This window comes from Pteropus medius, unplaced genomic scaffold (assembly GCF_902729225.1).
Source record: "Pteropus medius unplaced genomic scaffold, Ma_sr-lr_union100, whole genome shotgun sequence".
NCBI classification, from domain to species: domain Eukaryota; kingdom Metazoa; phylum Chordata; class Mammalia; order Chiroptera; family Pteropodidae; genus Pteropus; species Pteropus medius.
The window spans coordinates 6,460,767-6,482,080 of record NW_024351647.1 but is presented as its reverse complement, the minus strand read 5'-3'; the positions used below and the strand labels follow the sequence as shown (position 1 = coordinate 6,482,080).

Genomic DNA, 21,314 nt, shown 5'->3' with positions numbered 1-21,314 from the left:
AACAAGAAAAGACACGTCATGCATTTGACCTGTACCTTTACTTGCATGGCCTGTGTGGAAAGACAAAAGAAAAGAAACAAGGAGAAGAGTCAGTCAGTTAAAGCAGGGCTCCAAGACTTTAAGGTACCACATGTTAGTCATAGCTTCTTAGCCCCCGTTTCTTAGCCAACACAACAGAAACTCAACTGATCTACAAGCCAGCTGATCATGGCATGAAGAGTGAATGGGAGGTTAGGATGGAGGTTAATTTGGTCATAAGAACTTATACCCATATCAAGCAATGCACCCCTGGGCCGAGGTCATCTCAGAGACCAGCCTTCTAGAGTGTGTGACACTCAGACCCAGGTGGTCTTCAGATCTGACCATCCATATGAACACTTTAGAGCTAAAGTCTTTCTCCTCCATCCTCCCTCCTTGCCCCTGGGTGGGCTGCACACAGTCTATCATGTAACCAATGACCCCAATTGTCTTTCTTCCTTCCGCCCACCACATAATCACCTCCAGCATATCCGTGGTTACAAAAATATATAAACATCTAATCACCATGATGTTCACCTAAAACTAATAAAATATTTTATATCAATTATAACCGAACAATAATTTTATTTAAAAAAGAAAAAGAAAAAAAAAAAGAGAGGACAGACCTGAGCTAAGGAACAATGGGTGTGCTTCTGCTAAAAGGTTTACTTAAAAACATAAAAGTACTCTAGGAATCTCCAAAGTGGTTCAGGATCACCCCACAGCCTGAAGGATGGAGCATCTCCCTTCTTGTGCTGTGACCTTTACATACACCTTAGGTCAAAGGCTCCTACATGCTTCTAATTTTATTCTTTTCCTCACATATTGCTAAGATTAGTTAACTCAATGCATTTCACTAATGCTGGAAATGCTTTTTCTTTTTAAGTTTCCTGAAACTTTTTATTTTCTCAACAGAAATTTATGAATTCCTGTATCTTCAAAATCATTTCATTTACTCCAGTCGTTTATGATCAAACAGATGATTTTATGTGTGAACTTAAGGGGAAAACCGACTTTTAAGGGATGAGGGAGGTTAAGAGGGAGAAGGGGCAGACAGAGCAGGAAGAAGGAAAGGGAGGAAGAGAGAGGAGAGAGCCAAGAGAGTTCAGGCTCCACCAAAATCACTCATGGGGCAGGGGGGTTGGGGGGATGGGGCAGCTTTAAACAACAAGGCACTCTAATATCTCCTGCATCACAACTCTTTCATTGTTATAATCTTGGTCAAAGAACTGGCATTTCTTGGGCTAAATGCGTTCTAACTTACCATTGCCCTCCGAGGAAGCTGCTGCCATTTTTCCAGAAAACAAAACAAGTTTAAAAGCAAAGCAAAGCAAAGCAAAACAAAACAAAAAACACTTGCTCAGCTTAGTTACATTTAGCTTAACATATAATTGCAAACCAGTGTTATATAAACAAAATATACAATGAGCTCTCCAAAAAAATCTGCTTTAGCTGCCAGAAAAAGAACGCATCTTTGAAATGACCTTCAGTTAATCAAGTATGAACAGTGTGGCCCACTGGATATATTTTTTCGCTTCCTTTCCATTTGTAATGGCAAGTGCAGTGCGTGTGGGTATGCAGCTTTCCAGTATACGTATCTCTGCAACGGCTGCCATATGTACTGAGGCCAATTTCATTTATACAACACCAGAATTCAATTAAGAGTGGAGATAAAAGCAAGCACAAGTGACAGGTGACCATTCAGATCAGGTAGTAGAAAGAACTTCTAATGTCAGGGAGGCAAAGACAATGGGGATTCGATTGATAATATAGAAGAATAGCCCTTCCCCGGCCTCTCAATATGTAATTCTACAGCCAAAAACGACCAGAAATGGCTATGAGTTGCTGTTTGAGACACGGTATCTCTCTCTTTGAAATAACACACTGAATTTATATAGTATTATTTTATCCTTGAGATGCAGTTTGAAACTGACTTTTAAACAGAACTTTCTAGAAGAGTCAGATAGTAAGCTGAACCCCATTCTATGGATTGATAAATTGGGCCCTAGAGGAGGAGGTACATAAATGATGTAGGGCTGTACCTCCAGTTAATGGTTGGGCCAAGAGTAGGATTTAGCTTCCTTTCAGTGTCTAGTCCTATTTACCACTACATTTTGAGTCTCAACTGAGGCAACAATATGAACACTTGTTACCCTGAGGAGCATGGCACATATTATTTAACATCTAGGAAGTGTCCTTATGTCCATGACACTGTAACTCTGACCTTATCCTACGAGACTCAGAAAAAATGGCATACGATATCAATGGAAACAAAATGAAAGCATTTACTCCTGTAGACTAACCTTATCAACAGGGAAGATGCAAGGATTCTGAATATGATCATTCTCTGACAAGATGAACTCACCATTTTCCTCATTCAGTGATGTGAATGAACTCTATTTCAGGTTAGTTTGTTAGTAGGTTTTGAAACGTCATTCTTTGTCACCTCATCTCTTTCCAAGTGTAAACCCAAGGACCCTGAGTATCCACTCCTCACCAGACGGTTGAGATGTCTTTGCTATTTCTACTCCTCTGGGATCCGAATCCTGTATCAGAGTCATTCCCATTGCTTTGCTGCCATCCGCTGACAATGACAATGAATGCTAGCTGGTTCGGTCCTGAGCTAAGGGATCTACTAAGTTAAAAGTAGCATAAAATCTGCCCAGAATTTACATGGATGGGGTTAAAGGAGACCCTTCAGAGGGACCTTAAGATAAATGTCCAGGAATCTGAAAAATCCTACCTTATGTACCTCACATGAATAGCAGATGTGATTGCTAAAAGTTGAATGCAAAATGGATTTTGGAAAATCAAAAATTAACTAAAACACAAAAGGATCTACTATAAGTAAGGTTCCTTTGCAGCAAAGATTCCTCTTGAATGTGAATATATAGTTCTGATCGCTCCCCTCTGTATTTTATTTTAAATTGATAAAATAAAATTTATTTTATTGATAAATTTTATTTATCGAACTTAATAAAGTAGTGTATATCAGATTCTAAACATTAAGAGTCAATTTTTGGGCACTAGAATAGTGTTAGTGTCAACATAGCTAAAAGATGGAAGGGCTGGAAAGTTAGAATGACTGTAGTTTTGAGGGTTGGTTTTTGGTGTCATACAAGCCCCTTATCCGTAGCTCCACATATACGGGCCTTCCATATCAAATGGTTACTTGGAAAGATACCCCAAGGGCTTCACTACAAACTCATGATGGTCATCTTTCCAGACTGATTTTCACTTCCGAGGGGTCCCCATGCACACGCCACTTCCGTGTTCCTCCAAGGTAGCATTGTGCCAGCAATGAAAGACGCACATCTCAGGTATCACGTGTCACTTACACTTGACATATATAGTCAACCCTCATTGAGGCACCCTTCTCAAGGGAACCGAAACAAGGGTAAGCCATACAGCTGGTAACAAAATATCACATTTAAGTAAGCCTTGCTTGTGTATATTCCTGAAAAAGTGTCTGAGAATTCTCTCCAATCGAAATAGCAAAGCCTCACTGTACAGAGCTGATCCCCTCCTATATTCCTGCTACACGTTTCCTCATAAATGACTCTTTTTTTCAGACAGATGTTCCGTATACCCCTTTCAAACACTTCCTGCGGGAAGATGGACAAATGCCTGGGTTTCTGAATGCAGCTCACATGGAAAATAAACAGAAGGCATTAAGAGGATGGTGCAGCTGAAATAAAGCACCTACTGAAATGTTCCAGATAGAAGGAAAACAAGTATACTGTGAGAATGTGCTAACAAACTCTTCAAAGCATGGTCATTTCCTCTTAGCTAATCAAAAGGTGACTCTAGGCACGTATATTTTTATAGCTTTACTACATGGAAAGTAGTTCTATTTTAAAACTACTGACAGCAACCTTTGTTTTGATGACCTCTCGAATGCCTTAGGCGAGTCTTGAAACATAAACTTTTTGACATACGAGCAGCTATTTATTCATAAAATGTGATGACCATGCTTATTTGAGAGCAGTTTCTTCCAGCTCATTCTCAAAGAAACAATAGTAGACACTGTTGGTTTTGGTGGTTTGACCTAAATGCAGTACAGAGCTAATCCTTTCATACATCCAAGACACACAGCTTAGGTGAAGGTTGAAGAGTCTTTGGAATTGATTTCTCAGGACTTACTTTTGACATCTTGCTTTTGCTGTCTCCAGTTAAAAATGCCAAATTATTAATTTCATTCTGAATCACGAAATTTTGCTCTTCCCTCTTGAAGTTCTAAGTGGGGAGGAAATGAAAAAGCAAAAATTACAAGACAGTTTTCCAAGGTCTGTACCTTTCACAGCCCTCTCTACATCGGGGGCCCACTTGTGTCCTTACGTGAGATTTACACCACAGGATGAAGACTTCTGCCACCATACGGAAGAGCTGGTCAGAATCAGCATCAGGGCTTTTGAGCCAGTTAGATCTGAGTTGAAAAGTAGATGAATATGCATATGAAATTCAGTAATAATTAAAATAGACGCATTCATTGGATACTGGACGCACATATTTATCCAGATAAAACTGTATCCCTATAAGAAGGCTATCATCAGAGAGATGGAAGATCAGTACACTCTGTGCTTAGATATAGGCATGTAATTGTTGCAGATATTTCTGAAAGACCTACAATACAATAATCATTTCCGTTTTACCAAAGGATTCAGGATTATCTTAGCAAACAGATGTCAGAAATCAACATTTCAAAATTGTCAAAGGTAGGTTTCTTCTTCTTTAAACTGATAAAGCAATTAAGGTTTTCACTCTAAATTTTGGGACATGTGTCCTTTAATACATAAACTAACAAAGTTTTGGTTACTATGATATCAGATTTTGTCACTGACAGGCCTCTGACATGCTGAGCACTCTACACGTTTCCTTTCAAAGCCAGTTTTAAGAATGACATTTATAAGACAATATGTTTTTCCCTGTTAATTGATATGCATGGGCAGAGACCAAACATCTCCTATGCCCTCTGAAATGGTTTGGAAATGCCCTATAAATGGGCATTACTTTTTTTTTTTTTATTTTTTTAAAGCTAGGCTAGGTTTAGAAATTTCCCAGTGGCAGCAAGAAGGCTAAACTGCAGTAGAATTCAGTCAATTTCTAAAAGTTATTTTCCCCCTCAGAATCTTACATACTTGAATTCAATTATATTTTACAAGGGCTGGGTGAGTTGGCATTTTCAAATATCTGCATAGAGTGACACTGTAGCAATTAAATTGTCTATTGTCTTTCTTAAGTTAAAGAAAACTCTGGCTCTCATGGATGGTCTGAAAAACCCAATGTCCTTTGATGCATACAGGGTAATAGCAATCAAAAGCCAGTTCCCTAAGCCCTGGAATATCAGACTGAATTGCCCTGAGCAGGCTGTACCTTCTGCCCATTCATGGAATGGCTAAGGAAGAAAGGTCAACACTCGTGAGGTCAAGACCACTTTTGGACCCCTCCTTCATCTCCGGAATTCCTTACTACTCTGAGTTTCAGCCTCAGGAGTGAGGGTCTCTAATTAGGAGCAACCACACTAGTCCTGGACCAGAAATCTTTAGACTTCTTTTACGTGTGAGATTTAACTTTCAATATGTTTAAGCCACTGATTTCAGGTATGCATTACTAGATGCCAAATGCAGTCTAAATTTGAGGTTTGAGATTGGTAATTCTTTTTGATTTCTTCCATATTGATTTTTCAGGAGTACTTTTTCAGGGTCAAGTGTCAAGTTTTATCAGAACTGCCAGCTGCTCATTCTTCAGTGTTTTGGTTTAATGAGCTTCATAGGTTTGCACTATGTGGGAAGAGGTGAGCTTCATATCCTATCATATCCTCCCAAGGAAAAGTACAGCCACATTTTCAGCTGAACGAATTTTGTTTTTATCATTCTTCTCCTTCTAAGAGGAAAACCTTTACTCCTTATCTCTAGTGAAGTCCTTTCTTCACGTTCAGAGTGGTGAGTGTGTATGAAGACTACTTCATTAAATGTCCGCCCCCAGGTACACACTCTCTGCTCCTCTCTCAAGCTAGATTAAGATGGTATTTTCAGGAGACTAGAAGATCTTGACCTCACCTATCTTATTTGCCCATAGCCTTTTACCCCAAAATAATGTAACCTCCTCCAGGCTCCCGGTCTTCCGTAGAACTCATGATCTCTCTCAATATTCAGACACTTGATCCTTTTGGAGGCACTTAACTGATTTGTGGGTCTCTTTTATCATCTGCACTGCATGCTGCCAGAAGGCAGTTAGAAAATGCTAGGCTGTAAGTGGGGAGAAGGTTGGGTTTAGAGGTAATGATGATCAGTGGGGTGATGGTAAAGCAACCCAAGTGGATGGAATTACTGAGCATACTAACAAAGAAAAGAAGCACAATAATAAAATCTTGGATGATGGCAAGAGTAAAGAGAATTAGACTTCTGTTTAAAAAAAGACAAGTTAGCTTCTGAAAGAAAGTAAAGCCAGTCTCCTATGTTCACAATCAAGTTGTCTGATTTAGAGGTAAGAGCTTCCATCAGCCTTGTTCCTAAGTGTCTAGCAGAGGACACAGTGAGAGGTGGTCACCAAATAAGAGTTACTCTAATTCCTTTCAAGAGGTTGAGAGATGGGTTTTCACCCCAAATCACACTCTCTAAAGTTGTTCATTTCGATGTTCTGAGTGTTTCTGATTTCCGGATAGGAGGCTGAGAAGCCATTGCTTTTTGTAGAGATTTTTTGAACCTATGTTAACTTGCATCTCCCGGCATGAGGACACGGAGAGCTGATTTCCCTGCTCTGACCAAAACACACTGGAGTTCCTGTCCATTCTGGGTCAGCTTCAGGCTGAACACTGACCAATGGAAGCTACTCTTCAGAAGAATGTTCTAGATGGTGAAGAAACTTGAAACACTCTTGTGATGGCTGAAGGCAGTACAAAGGTTTAATATGACGAGAAAGAACCGGAAGGACAGGATCAGATGGTGCCCTTCGATATTTAAAGGGCTGCCACAAGAGACTGGAGTAGTTTTATGTGGCTCTATAGAGCAAAATCAGAGCTGATGGTAGGAGTTACAGATGTGAGCTCAAAATGGTTCAAATTGTCTGAATCTAGAATGGGAGTTGCATGCACAGAAAGGCTGTGCCTGTCATCCAGAACTGTGGTGGATAATCAGAGGTAGGAAATGCACTGCTAGAAAAGAGGAAGAGGCTATTTATTCATCCAGTTAGAGGAAAGGTGAAATAACCTCTAATATTCCAGCCAATTCCACAATCTCAATTCCAAGCCAGCTAATTCTTTTGAGTGAAGAAAGGACTTGAAGATGGTAAAGGCACACACACAGGAAGCAAGCATTTCTAAGGAAGGCTCAGATGGTCATAATGCTCCCTGGTGTTCCGGGAAGAACGGGTTGAAAAGAGGGGATGAATGAATTAATGATGACCTCAGAGACTCTCTGACATTGCCATTTTTAGCAACTGTCAAACACTGTGAAGGCAGAACATACTCTATCTCGAGTCTTGATTGTCAATAGTGACAAATGCCATTAAAGAGCTATTCTCGGAGCAACCTTACTCTACTTTCACTTTTGTTTTCACCTCAAACTCTGACAAATTCTTTCTCTAAACTGTTAATATAATTATGTTACCGGAAATGACTAAAATGATGACTCTCGAAACAGGATTTCTTTTGGAAAGTGAATCAAACTTCCCATAGATAAAAGAATTATGTGTGTGTATACATATAAACACACACACACACCCGCATATAGTATGTGTAAGGTGTTTATTTTGAAATGCTAAATATAAATAACCTTAAATAAATTATTTTAAATAGTAAGTATGATTGACCTTGTAAAATAAATGCTAAAATGGGCATATCTGGACCTATTCCCTGCCCATGACAGAACGGCATACCGCTCAAAATGTTAGCAATGTTTCCCCAAATATTCCTGGATGCTTTCAATATCTACAATGGGGTATTTTAAAATTAAACTTTCCTGTCCACCCATACATATGGATATAGGTGTATGTTACATATGTTGGATATGGTATAGCTATGTATGTGCAAAGCTACCAGCATCAGCACCCATTCCTTGCCTTCCTGACTGCTGCTGTGGATAAATCACCTGAGGTTGATCATTTACCTGTGTGAGGATGTTGCTTTAGAAATTCTCTCTTACTCTTAAATGATCAGCTCCCTTTTCTACTGGGTCATCTCCATTCACAGAGAAACACACTGACAAGGCTCCCATCCTAAAAACTCTTCTCTTGATCCTACTTCTGTCTCCAGCTAGCACCCATTTCTCTGTTCCCCATTATAATGAAACTCCTTGAACAAGTTGTCTGCATTGCTTTCTCCAAGTCCTTTGCTCCCATTCTCTTCTAGCCCGCTCTAAAGAGGTGTTCATCTCCACTGCTCCACCAACACTGCTCTTGTCAAGGTCACTAATAACCTTCATTCATTATCCTTTCCTATTGGACACCTTTGTGGAGCTGACACCCAGGACACGACCTTCTGCTGGTTTCCTGTCTCACTGGTGGCTCCGAGTCCCAGTCACCGGTTCCTCCTCTTCCGCCTGACCTTTTAATGTTGGAAAGTACAAAGGCTCAGTCCTTGGAACTCCTCTCTCTCCCCCTCAATCCTTTATTTATCTCATCCAATCTCATGGATTTTTATTGATATGTTATTGACTCCTAAATTCCTATGTCTACACCAGGCCGATCTCCTGACCTCTGGACTCATATTCAACTGCCTGCTCAACATTTCTATTCTGATTAGGCAACTCAAATTTAACATGTCCAAAAATGACATCCTGATCCTCCCTGAAAAAAACTTCTGTACCCACAATCTTTCCTGACTTGGATGATGAAAATTCCATCTTTCCATTTTCCCAGAATCATCTTTGACTTGATGCTCCTCTTTTCTCTCGGACTCCCAATCTGGAAGTCCCAAGGGCTCTACCTTCAAAACAGACCTAGCATCTGACATCTTCTGTCAACATTCAGTGTTATTGCCCTGACCCCAGCCATCATCAACTCTTTTTCTTTTTAATTGCGGTAAAATGCATATAAAATTTGCCATTACTACTGACATTTGGTACAGTCACAATGTTGGGCAAACACTATCACTATCGATTTCTAGAACATTTTCAGGACCCACAAAGGAAACCCCAGTCCCGTTAAGCAGCTGTTCCCCCTGTCCCCCAGGCCCTGGCAACCACTAGTCTTCTCTGTCTCCATGGATCACTGTCAGCTCCTGGCTGGATCACTGGGAGTCTCCCAACCAGTCTCCTCACCTCCTTATTTGCCACTGTGTTCAGAGAATGAATCAGATCACATCAAAGATTAGCTCACAACCGCCACCAACTTCTCATCTCACTCAGAGTTAAAGCCAGAGTCTTCACAGAGGTCTCCGGGGCCCTATACTCGTGGCCCCACATTGCCTCTCTGACATCTGCTGCTCTCCCCACCTTCCCCAGCTACACTGGCCTCCTTGTGACGCCCTTAACATTCCACACATGCTCCTTCCTCGAGGCTTGTACCAGACGTTCCCTCTTCCCAGACACCCTTCCCCTGACTGGCAGGGTTCCCGACCTTACTGTCTCAGGTCTTTGCTCAAGCATTGCTTTCTCGGTACCATTCCGTTTATAACTGCGACTCTACTCCACCCTGGCAGCCCTAATTTCCCTTTCCCTGCTTTGTACGATATACTTTTTTAAGCGTATAAGTAAATACGTAAGTATATAAGTAAGTAAATGAATTATATAAGTATTTATTTTGTTTATCATCTGTGTGACCCACTCCCGTGCCAGAACAAAAGCTCCCTAGCCCAGATATCTCTGCCTGTTTTGTTCATGCCTGTTCTCCAAGGTCTAGAATAGCACCTGACACAGTAATATCTGTTGAATGAATATGTGACAGAACAGCTGAAGGGCAGAGGTGGGTTGTTGCTGCGGTTATTCGATCAACTCCCTCTCATCTACGGTAGCCTTTGAGGATGGAAGGGGTGGCCATGATAGGGGTGGACAAATCGTTGGTCAAGGAAAACACTACCCAGAGGTTCCTCACTAGGGATTACTGGAGGGAGGGGGCAGTTGTCACGCCCCTCTCTCATCTGTAACATAACCCATAACATCTTTCCACCCTATGGACAGGCTCCTCCAGGTCCCCCGCACCTGCTGTTGTCCACGTAGCGGATCAGCATGGGGTAGAAGGCGTAGAGGTCTCTGCAGAGGACTGCGAACTCGTCCAGGATGAGGAGCTCTGCCTCCTGAGTGTCCCCTTTGCTGTCGGCTTTCAGCTGCTCCTCTTCCTGCACAGTCTTGACGGCCTTTTTCTTTAGCTTCTCCAGAGTTGGGATGAAGTGGCTTCTCAGCAGGTCAGGCCTGGCTTTGCTGATGATTGGCTGAGCATACACTGTGTTTGCAAACAAAGGGCCTCTCCCTCATTTCACATGTTACGCCAATTGATAAAAGGCAAGAAGTGATACTGAAAGGCGAGGCTGTGAAAATCCAGCACTCATGGCACCTGCCCCTTGTCCTCTTCCTTCATCTCCCACTTAGCACTTCCCTCTCATGAAGCCCAGTTGTTGTGTGTGTGTGTGTGTGTGTGGCGGGGGGAAGGTGGTGTGGAGCTACAGAAGAAGGTCCGCAATTCTCATTCTGCAACTCTGGGCCACGGGGAGCCCCCCGACACCCCTGAAATCCTCATGCATGCACGGCATTTGCCATACCTTTTAGCTCTTTGTAATGACTACCTTGTATCACGTTAGATTATGTTCACGTTGGCATTGGCTCACTGGCTAGATTATAAACTCATTGAAGGAAGCCTTTTGCTCACGATAACCAGCACTGTGCTGAGTCAAGAGTAGGCACTCGATGCTATGCTTTCTGGAAAATCTGTTGTTAAAAATACATTAACCCAACCACAGTTCTCAGCCCCCAACAGCCTACATTCTAGTACTTAAAAAAAATAATCTCGCTTTGCCTTTTTTATTTTCATAGAATGACTGTTTTAGAAAGAGAAGGTGAAAGGAGCTCTCTGCTAAGATGTATTAACCAAAAATTTGAAACTTGGTGCCACGATGGCTTGCATTTCACACTCCAATCCTCACGAAAGCATTTCTGCTTTTGATCTGTAACCAGAATGGCTATTCCAGATGTGGGTGATTTGGGGTTGCTATTTAAAATCAACTTTGTTTAGGCACCAGGAGTTAAGTGGCCTGAGATCTGGAATCACCCATAAAAGGTGAATAAAAGGCCAAGTTCAATTCCCATCAGTGCCCTTGGTGCTATGACGTCTTTCCTCTCTGCACCTTAATCCACATTTACAAATTAGAACCCCTCAACAAATTTGCCTTGGGGTTAACAATATTCTCAGGCTAATGGATAAGAAAGGAATAGTAACTATTTATTCATGTCCACAGGGGCCTATCTACACTATGTAGCAGCCATTGCACCCAAAAAATTTACAATTTTGATCTCAGTACATTTTTTGAGAAAGGAAGAAGAAACTTTCCTTCCTTGGTCTTGCAGAAGAACTCTACTCATTATCTAGGAAGGGAAATACCTAGAGTTCGGCTGATAGCTCCCTCTGACTCAGCCACTGTGTGTCATGCATGGTCCAGGAAATTATATTGGTGAAGCTATTATGGTAGAGTCCTCTAGTCTAAGCTGTAGGTCCATCAGATGCAATGACTACGCCTTAGACACTATCTCCTCAGGCTCTGCTTTGATACAGAGGACACTAAATATTTATGGTTTCCTAATTGTGGAAAGTATAGTTATTTATTTTCTAAGACTTTCCTTTTTGAGGTTGCTTCAGGAACAGAAAATCAACTAACAACATTCATTAAGAGCCTACTGCAAGCAAAGAGTTCCAGAGGAATAAACTTTCCCCACAAAAAAACAAAAACAAAGTGATACTACTGTGAACCTAAATTAGAAAGTGTTTAAGAAGGCATAAAGTGAAATGTGAATGTTAGGAACTTACAGTACAGCCCGGATGACAGTGGGTTTTATACATGTGGAGAACACACAGGATCACTTACCAAGAAAACAGGGACATTTAGTACTGTAAGAGCAAATGGGATTCTTAAGTACCGAAAGCAAATAAAGCAATGATCATCTGAGTCAGGTAGAGAGCATTTATCAAGAAGGGCTTTCTGGAGGTTGGAGCGGTCTGCATTAGTTGGGGAGTGGGGCAGGAATGTTTACTCCAAGAAGCTCTACAGGGGACTGAGTCAATTCTTTTTACTGGTAAGTAACGAAGAACGGTAGGGGGAAATAGTTTAAAGACAGACTAAGAGATGAAAAGAGAATCTAGGCATCTTGGTCCCTGAGCCAGGGGCTGGGGACAAAAGGCATTTGTGGTACCTGCAATGCGCTTCATCCAGGAGGCCTCGTCGATGCCCAGGTTGTTGTTGATGATTTTCAGAATGTTGCCCAGGATGACGCTGAGGTGTTCAGAGGTGACCTTGGTGCACCAGGGCCCTGTGCTGGGGGGCAGGTGCTCAGGCCCTCGCTCCCACCAGTAGGACAGGTAGTTGCAGAGCATAGGCAAGATCACCTCGATGACGTGGGGCATCTCGGTATACCGGGCCCCTGACTCAGCCAGGTCGTTGATTTCCTTCATCAGGCCTTCTAGCTGGGGGATGTCAGGACACATCTCTTCTACTGTGTCGGGCATCCCCAGAACTGACCGAGAGGGGATAGAAAGAATAAAGGGACAGTAATTCAAAAGCACAAATGGTGCAACCTTCTTACCCTGTACCACTCTCCCTTTGGTCTTTAGACGTAAGTTTCCACCCCAGAGTCTCACATCAATGAGCACTGGATGTGGAGGAGCTTCTGTCTTCAGCTGTCTGCATAAAGACTGTAGCTTCCAGAGGCTGGGTTCTCCTTCCAGATGTCATACTCGGTTTGAAACACTTAAACATAAGGTTAAAGGAACATAACAGACAGAGCTGAGGGACGTTTTGTAGGACTTCTCTGTGATAAAGCCAGCCTCTGGGCTTCTCCTTCTTGGCCTGAGTGTGTGCTGTGCAGGAAAGGCAGTACTAGGAGCAAATAGTGACTAAATCGGTGTTTAGTTGCCAACTCGTGGTTCAATCACCTGGATCATATCTGTACCATTTAGAAAATGAAAAAGAAATCTCTCTCATCACATATTCTTTCAGTTGGACGAGAAACGACAATACTTGACATCCAGCTGAAATTTGGGAGAAAAAAACACATTGCACATGCATTGATTTCTACATTTACAACAGAAGTTATTGATGACCTGAGGTGACCTGTGCCAAGACTTCCTGTCAGTCACTTAAGCCTTTTTGTTTCTGTGGGCTTATGTGCAGTGTGTTAGCCCTGTCTTTTCCTCACACTGAATGACTGGGGTCACTTCACTGAACAAGGACAGGATGAAGTGCCAACGGATTGAGTTCAACATTAAAGGTCGTCAGATACAAGAATAGCAAACAGAAGAAGACTAGCTGTCCTGTTCTTCTTAAGGTAAAGGGCACTCTTTCTTTCAAGCCAAGAGGAGAGACCAGAAGCATCGTTAGGTTTCTGATAGGTGAGAGGATAACAAGGGCTCTGAGCAAAGAGACGTGGGCCGGCTAAGAAAGAAGCACAAGTCCAAAGTTCTGAACTGCATCCATTTGTCTCACTGCCCCCTACCCCCGCCCCCAGAGTCCACCTGGGTCCAAGAGGCAGATCATAACCAGACTCTACCCAAAGGCCAAACTTCTCACACTGGGGCCAAAGCCACAGGCACCACAGCCCCAGGAAAATGTGGAGTGTTTTCCCAAAACATCAGTTCCACTAGAAGATTTGAGGAAATTATTTTTGATACTAAAAGTAAAATGTAAAGGTCTTATGAATTTCAAAAAGTAAAGCAGAAGACCTCAAATAAAATTTTATGTTTAGTGCAGTGAGTTATACCTTCAGAACCTTTGCCATTGGGGTTACTGCTGGCTTAAAGTCTCCTCCAGATTTTAAGTCCACAGGAATTGAAGGGTTAATTAACAAGAGGCCACAGCAAATACTTTGGCCATTAGAAATATTGGCCAGTTGAAAGGGACTGTCTTGATTTCCCTCATGACCGTACTGCCTGGAGCAGAGATACAGAATATTCCTGGCTACCTTGGAGACGATAAATCTGTAGTTGAGATAAGTGGTTTCCAATGGATGGCATGTTGCAAAGCCATGGATCCAGAGGGGCTCCCCACTATGGAGCAGGACCGTGAGGTCTCAACACCCTTTCCCCAGTGATGACTTTGTCGTCATCACTATGGCCTCTTGGTGAGTACAAGGCTAAAGATCTTTCTTCCACGGAAGTCAGGAGTAGATCGATGGCCTTCAAAATCCAGACAATTCAAAAGGATTCGTAGCACAAAAGCCAAAGAATATTGAACTTCCATGATTTATAGTGGAAAGGAATCACACGAGTCAGACACAACCCACTGCCAATGCTGCTCATTTGCAGTGAACAAGTCTGGCCTGTACCTGCAGCAGAGCAACAACAGTTGGGGGCCTGGGGAGACTGTTACAAACAGAATAATTTTACACAAACAGTGTCAGAACAAATAGGTAAAGACAGAAAGCTCAAACTTTCTACCTTTATTGTTCTGCACACAGAACAATGCCAACCACCATGGACAAATTTGAAGTTTACAATTATCGGCTATAAAACTATGAGAATGCTCGGGGGGAGGGAGAGGTGGCGTGTGTGTGTGTGTTTTTCAAATGTCAACACATCATCACGGACACTTTCTTTTTTCCCTTCCTAAGAAAACAGTTGCTTGAGGTTGCTGCACTGGAGTCATTATAATGACCTTTAGAAGGTATTTATATATAATGGGTCCTCGAGTGGAAGAAACATTTGTGATTCAGATGGTGTTTTATACGTCAAATGCCACAGAATAAATCCACAGAATGAATGCTGCTGAGCTATCTACCTAAAAAACAGCTTCAGTTGGGTCTTAATGAAATCAGACACAAGACTGTCGGTGGGATCATTAGAATACATTATCCTTTCACCTTCAGATCATCAATGTGAAGTCCTCCTACCAGTAGTGGCAGAATTACCTGGAAACTTGTTAAGATCCTCTGAATCTGACTTACTGAATTAGAAACTTCAGGGGCAGGACTCAGCAATCTTTATTCTAACAAGACTTCTGAGTGATTCTGATGTATGCAAGTTTGAGAACCACTGTTAGATTCTAAAGTTGTATTCTCTTCATGGAGTAAGTAGCTCTTCTCTCAAGAAGACGGCATCAGAGAGCACCACCCCTTCGCAGTAAAGGCAGACAGCTTACCTGGAAGCTGGACCTCCTTTCTCCCTGGTTGATTATTCCAGTAATGGTATGGAAATAAACTGGCTGATGACTAGGATGTGCTGGCTAACCTAATATTCTGATTAATAGACCATTATCATGCATAACCAAACATTGTATCTAGTTTTGACTGGCATATAACAATGTTAAATCTTTCCTAGACATATGTTAATTTTTGGATGAGTCATAAAATGCTCCACGATCTTACAGAAGAGTTATTGATGTGAGTAACTCTGCTGGCAAAATACCAACTGCCAATTAATAGAGATGTCCAACTGACTGACGTCTTGATAAACCAATTTATATTTTATTTCCAAACCAAAGACTCACATCATTTGTCGCTCTATATATCCCTGCCCCTCCTTGATCCCTTAGGCCTTCCACTTTGTATAGTGAATGAAGTCTACCTTCTTAGAGTCTGTTAAGCCATCAGTCATTCTCTGGCTCCAGGCAAACCTGGTTATCCCAGAATACATATTCATGTACACTTTACTTTTCAAGAGCCATATACATGACCAACATTCACTCTTTGTTGATTAATTGAATGATGAAAAAAACATGGGCTCAGAGGACATGGCCACTGAGTCCCACAGTGTGTCACTGATGGGTGAAGAACTGTGTCATCTCTAATCACAACTTTGTCTTTCTTCCTTGTAGAATATGCAACGATGGATACTTATTTTTTATTTATGAACATGTCTTATTAAATCAGTGTCAAGCTATGTAAAATAAGAAGGAACATTTTTCAAATAGCCCTTGAGAAGGAGGAGAACGATGAGGTTGTCATTCCTGTCCCTCCCAAAGACAACCTCCGGGTTTCTTCCATCTGCCTTTGTCACCTTCTCATTTTGGCTACTGCTGTACCTCTGTGAGAATGCATATATAAATATCAAGCACTGTTATGACTGGACCCATGTCCCTTCGGACTTAGGGAGCAACACTTGGGCTGACATTTGCCTTAGGTGTCACAGCACTTTCTCAGTGTTACCAAAGTCTGCTCTGTTGCTCAGCTCCCACTCAGCTTCAAGATGTGACTCATTTGGAATCATGGAAGGGTGGAAAAAAACAACGTCGGAAATATATTTTTGCTAGGCCAAGAAAGGGGAGAAAGGGTGACATGAGGCTGAGAGGGTTGGGGAATTAACTTAGGGATTGCATGTTTGACTTTGGGAAGCATCTCAGCAGTGTTAAGTCTCTTAAGTAGCTCTGAGAACACTAGTCTCCACTAGAATTCTAGCTCAGGAAAAGAATTTTATGAAGCAAATGTGTCTAAATTATCCTGGTGACCACTTCTGGGGGCAACATGCTTCTTTTATCAGAAGTAACGAAAGCAAATGGGAATAAAGCTGCCATGGCTTAGCACTTTACATTCTTAGATAGAAAGCATGATGACAAAGAGAAGTGTAGCATGAACCCTTACTCTTAGAATTCTCTCCTTTAGGATCTCATGACAGTTTGAAAAGGGGCTTGAAGGAAATGGAATTGCTATGCAATCCAGTCACCTACTGGTACGATATATCAATATTTTAAGGAAATATTGGTCCTGAATAGGATGGTTTTGGTTTTGGTTTAAAATAGTTTACTACTTTTTTTTTTTCTTTCTTAATATTGATTAGGCCACGGTGTGGTAATTTTTGCTTCATGTTATATCAAATCATTGTAGCTGAAGTCCACACTTGTTTCGAGTTTCATGCTCGAAGCTTGTCTATTATATTGCCATTTGGCAGGATCACGATTCATCCAGCTAAGAGGATTCTCCCTTCCACCCTCCAAAAGCAGGTTTACAATCTGCCTTAGATTCCAGTTCCAAGTCGTTCTAGAACAGGGAGCAGAAAATCTTTTCTGTTAAGGGCCAGAGATGAAATATTTTAGGCACTGCAGGCCAGAGAGTCTTTGCTGCCACTGCTCAGCTCTGCCCCTGTAGCGGAAAAGTAGCAGAATGTGCCACTCCAAAATATGCCTTTTTGGCATAAGGATTATTTTGAGCTGATTATTTTTAAGAAAGTGCACAAGGTGAAGCTCAGAAAAAAGAGAAATTACCCTTTTGTAAGCGAAATCTACATTTATAAAGGAAATTTGCATGAGAAAGGGAGCCTACCAGGAAGAGAGCTATTACCAAGCTTTTTCATCTGAGAAATATCTTCATGGCTGGGCAACCTTTGTTTACAAACATTTCTTCTTCTCACCTTCCTGTGAATTGCCTCCTTCCTGGTGAAGCCCCATACCTCTATTCCTTTCCTTAGTTCAAGATGGTAGATGAGGCTCAGTCCTCTGTCTAACTTTTGAGTCTCATACCTCTGTGGGCTCCTTACGCACATATATGTATGTCATTAAAATAGTCTTATTTTTCTCCTGTTAATCTCTCTTTTCTACAGGAGGGTTTCAGCTAAGAACAATGAAAGGCAGACAAAAAGTACCAACATACCTCCCCAATAAAGTGCTAAAGCAGCCACAGACAACATGTAAATGAGTGGGCGTGACCACATTTCAATAAAACGTCATTTACAAAAACAGGCAGTGGGGCAGATATGGCTTGTGGTCGACTGCTGTCCTCAAGCTTAGCGCACCAATGCCCTGACTAAATTTTGTTTCTTGTATGATTTCATTCCTTCTAGGGCTTTTCTGTGCTTGATTTTCCATGATGATGGAAAACATGTGGTCATCATCCTTGGAAACACCTTCTGTCCTTGGACTTGAAGACGATATTAGGTTATTAGTGCAGATGTGTCCCTTTTGTTGACACTGTGGAGAGGAACTGTAAACAAGTTGTCGCATCTCCAGGTGCAGGAGGAGAACAGACACCCATGGCAGACAAGAGAATCTGAGGTTTTGGGTTGGGAGGGTTTGGAGGAACTTGCCCATGCCCATTTTTCCAGTAAGATGGAGGAGACAAGCAACACAGTCTTGGCTCTGACCTTCAGGCCTCTCTCCAATTGTGCAAACTGTCAGTGCTGAAGGGCTGCTGCTTCCTGCCTGCCTGTGTGGCCTTCCTTCCTGGCTGCCCTCCTCTCAGCACATGGGTTGAGGACCTCTGTGGGAAGATACTTACTAGATCTCTCTCTGGGGGTCTTGGTGTTGAAGACTGAGAGTGGATTGTAGCGGTTAAGAGTGGGCTCCAGGAATGCCACTGGGATGGCAGCTGCCAGTGAAGCCAGACATTCTCCAAGGGCAGGACGTTGTCTGGAAACAAAGAAATCCATTTAGAAGTAGTGCCATCCACATGCTGGCCCCATGCACTGGTGGGCCAGGCCTTTCCCGGGATGTCTCAGACCACTTCCCCTTAGATCACTCCACTGGATCCCTGAGCACTGGGCTCAGCAAGGTTACATGCACTGCTCCCTCCCCCATCTTTCACTGAACACTAACCAATGTTTGCAGTGGTCTCGTTACACGGAAGCTATTTCTTAACTGGCTAAAGTGATATAATAAGCTATGTAGATTTGTTCTTCTCTCTTGGCAAATTTTTCTGGCATCCAAATTGAATTTGATCCTCCTTGTTCTCAAAATGTTTTGAAATCTTCTGTATAATTTCTCTGTGTCTATTCCCAGCTATGGATGGAACCTCTGTTCACCAGAGGGAACAGTAGGTAATGGGCCAAAAGCCCCAGTCACCAAACAATCTGTTGTGCAATAGAAACGATAGATCCTAAAGCATATTGCTTGATTTAGAGGAAAGACCTTTGACACGGTGGGGAGGAACTGTAAACAAGTTGTTGCATCTCCAGGTGCAGGAGGAGAACAGACACTCATGGCAGACAAGAGAATCCAAGGTTTTGGGTTGGGAGGGATTTAGAAATCAACTACACTGTCGCCTCATTTTATAGAGGAGGAAAACAGAGTCTACTTTTCTCTCTTTCACAAATATTAGAGTGTTCACTATGTATTAAGCTTTTAGTTTTAATTCTTTCTGTAAGACTGGCAACCAAACAAAAACAAAATGCTTGGGATTACTAGTTCAGATATCTAGTTCTCTAACAGAGAGGATCTGTGCTTGGTTGTAGGATAACCAAGTCTGCAAGCAACAGTGATGGGACCTAGCCACTGGCTCATCAAAGTGGAGCTAGTACTGAAATAGTGCTTCTCCCTTCCAGACCTAGGCTTAGCCTTGGAGTTGTACTGTCTAACCCAGCAGGTCCTTTATACTAGTGAGATGATACAATGACAATGCTGGATTGAGGGCACCATACGGGGGCTAATAGCTGTTGCTTTCTGATGAATGAGGACCAGAGCCATCTGTTTTTTACCCATCAATATCTTTTCTCCACCACCCACTGGCATTCAACCATGGACAGACTACACACCTATACGTGTGATAACAGTTCCCAAAGAGGGGGGAATTTTCTTCAAATAAACCAATACTGTGAGCCCTTTGTTGACCATGATATAAAGATAATTAGTGGAAAATATAGACAAGAGGTCTATAATTAAGAATTAGAAGGGCTTACAGTGTTTAAGCCTATCTTGTTTGCCTTCCTCTGTGACTGATCAATTCAGACTGAACACCGATGCCATGTATATGAAACCCAAGAGCAGAATCTCTAGATGCTAAGGTGTGTCAGACTGTATCTCTGGGGATGTTACAGAGCCATCATGGAGAAAACTGCCAGCAAGAGAGGGTGCACTTAGGGCCAAGTGCAGATGCTAACCCCACTACTGCAATTCTGTGGAAACAGAAAGTCATTAGCCCTTTGGGTTCCCTTCAGCTCTCATCAAAACCTGCACCCAAGATTATGTTAACTGCCCTTCACTATGACAACAGCCAACACATCCTCCATCACAAAGAAGCCAGATGTCAACACTGTAGGGTCTCTGGATGTGGACAACTAGCATTTGCCGTGTGGTGGAAGGGGGTGGGGACCATGGATCCATTGCTTCCTGAGGAGTAAGCCAGATAGTTTTAGCCTCTGTCTTTTAGGTGGTCAAAGTCCTTTCTCACTGAATGCACAGGAAGTATAGAACCCTGAAGCCATGTGATAAAATAACAGAGCTCCACGGTTTCAGTTACCTGTGGTCTAAAAATATTAAATGGAAAGTTCCAGAAATAAACGATTCATAGGTTTTAAACTGTGTGCCATTCTGAGTAGCGTGATGAAATCTTGTGCCATCCCGCTCCATCTCTCCCAGGATATGAATCATCCCTTTGTCCAGCATATTCACTCTGTTAGTCACTTAGTAGCCATCTGGCTTATCAGATTGACTGTCAAAGTAGTGCAGTGCTTGGGTTCAAGTAATCCTTATTTTTCTTACTGATGGCACATTCACATAACTTTCATTAGAGTATATTATTATAGTTGTTCTATTTTATTATTAGTTATTATTCTTAATCTCTCACATCCCCCAGGGTGATCAAAACAGAGGATGGTCTGAACAAGAGCTATATTTTAGGTATTTAGACAGTTACTTGCTGGCTGGTTTCTAGTTGAATTGGTTATCTATCTAGTTATCAATGCTGCAGTTACCTATACGTTATTTAATGCATTTAACTTTTAAATGTATTAACATTTAATATAAAATATTATATTAAATATATAATAAAATATAAATGTATTTAACTGTTAAATGAACTACCCACCAATAATGAAATAGACCTTTATGAAAACTGTGAAAAAAAAATCTCTCACAGGGCCTAATTTATAAATTAAACCTTATCATAAGCATGCATGTATAAGAAAAAGCATAGTATTGATAGGATTTGGTACTCTCCGTGGTTTCAGGCATCCACTGGGGGTCTGGGAATATATTTCCTGAAGATAAAAAGGGACTACTGTATATGGAACTGTTCTGCTTGAGATGCTAGAGGAATCTGTGGGACTAGAGAGAGGGAGGGAGAGGGCGGGTGAGCGAGTTGGTGGAAAGCTGTGAATTCCTTGGAACCCCCACACAATTTTCAGTCAAGTTCCCAAACTTATTTTAAAAAGTGACCTTTTAACTACTTTAAAGGACAATTAATATATGTAGATTAATTCCTAATCTTCTATCTTCTTCTTAGGCTCAGGTGTTAGGG

At 41.8% G+C, this 21,314-nt stretch overlaps 1 protein-coding gene across 1 annotated transcript in view; it reads right to left on the bottom strand.

The window, feature by feature from the left end:
- The window catches only part of RYR3 (ryanodine receptor 3), a 466,421-nt gene that overhangs the window by 48,321 nt on the left and 396,786 nt on the right, over positions 1-21,314 (bottom strand). Inside the window, 5 exon segments of the mRNA XM_039843988.1 lie at positions 4,162-4,254; positions 4,357-4,444; positions 10,155-10,395; positions 12,354-12,674; positions 18,360-18,490. Coding sequence (XP_039699922.1) covers positions 4,162-4,254; positions 4,357-4,444; positions 10,155-10,395; positions 12,354-12,674; positions 18,360-18,490 — 874 coding nt within the window.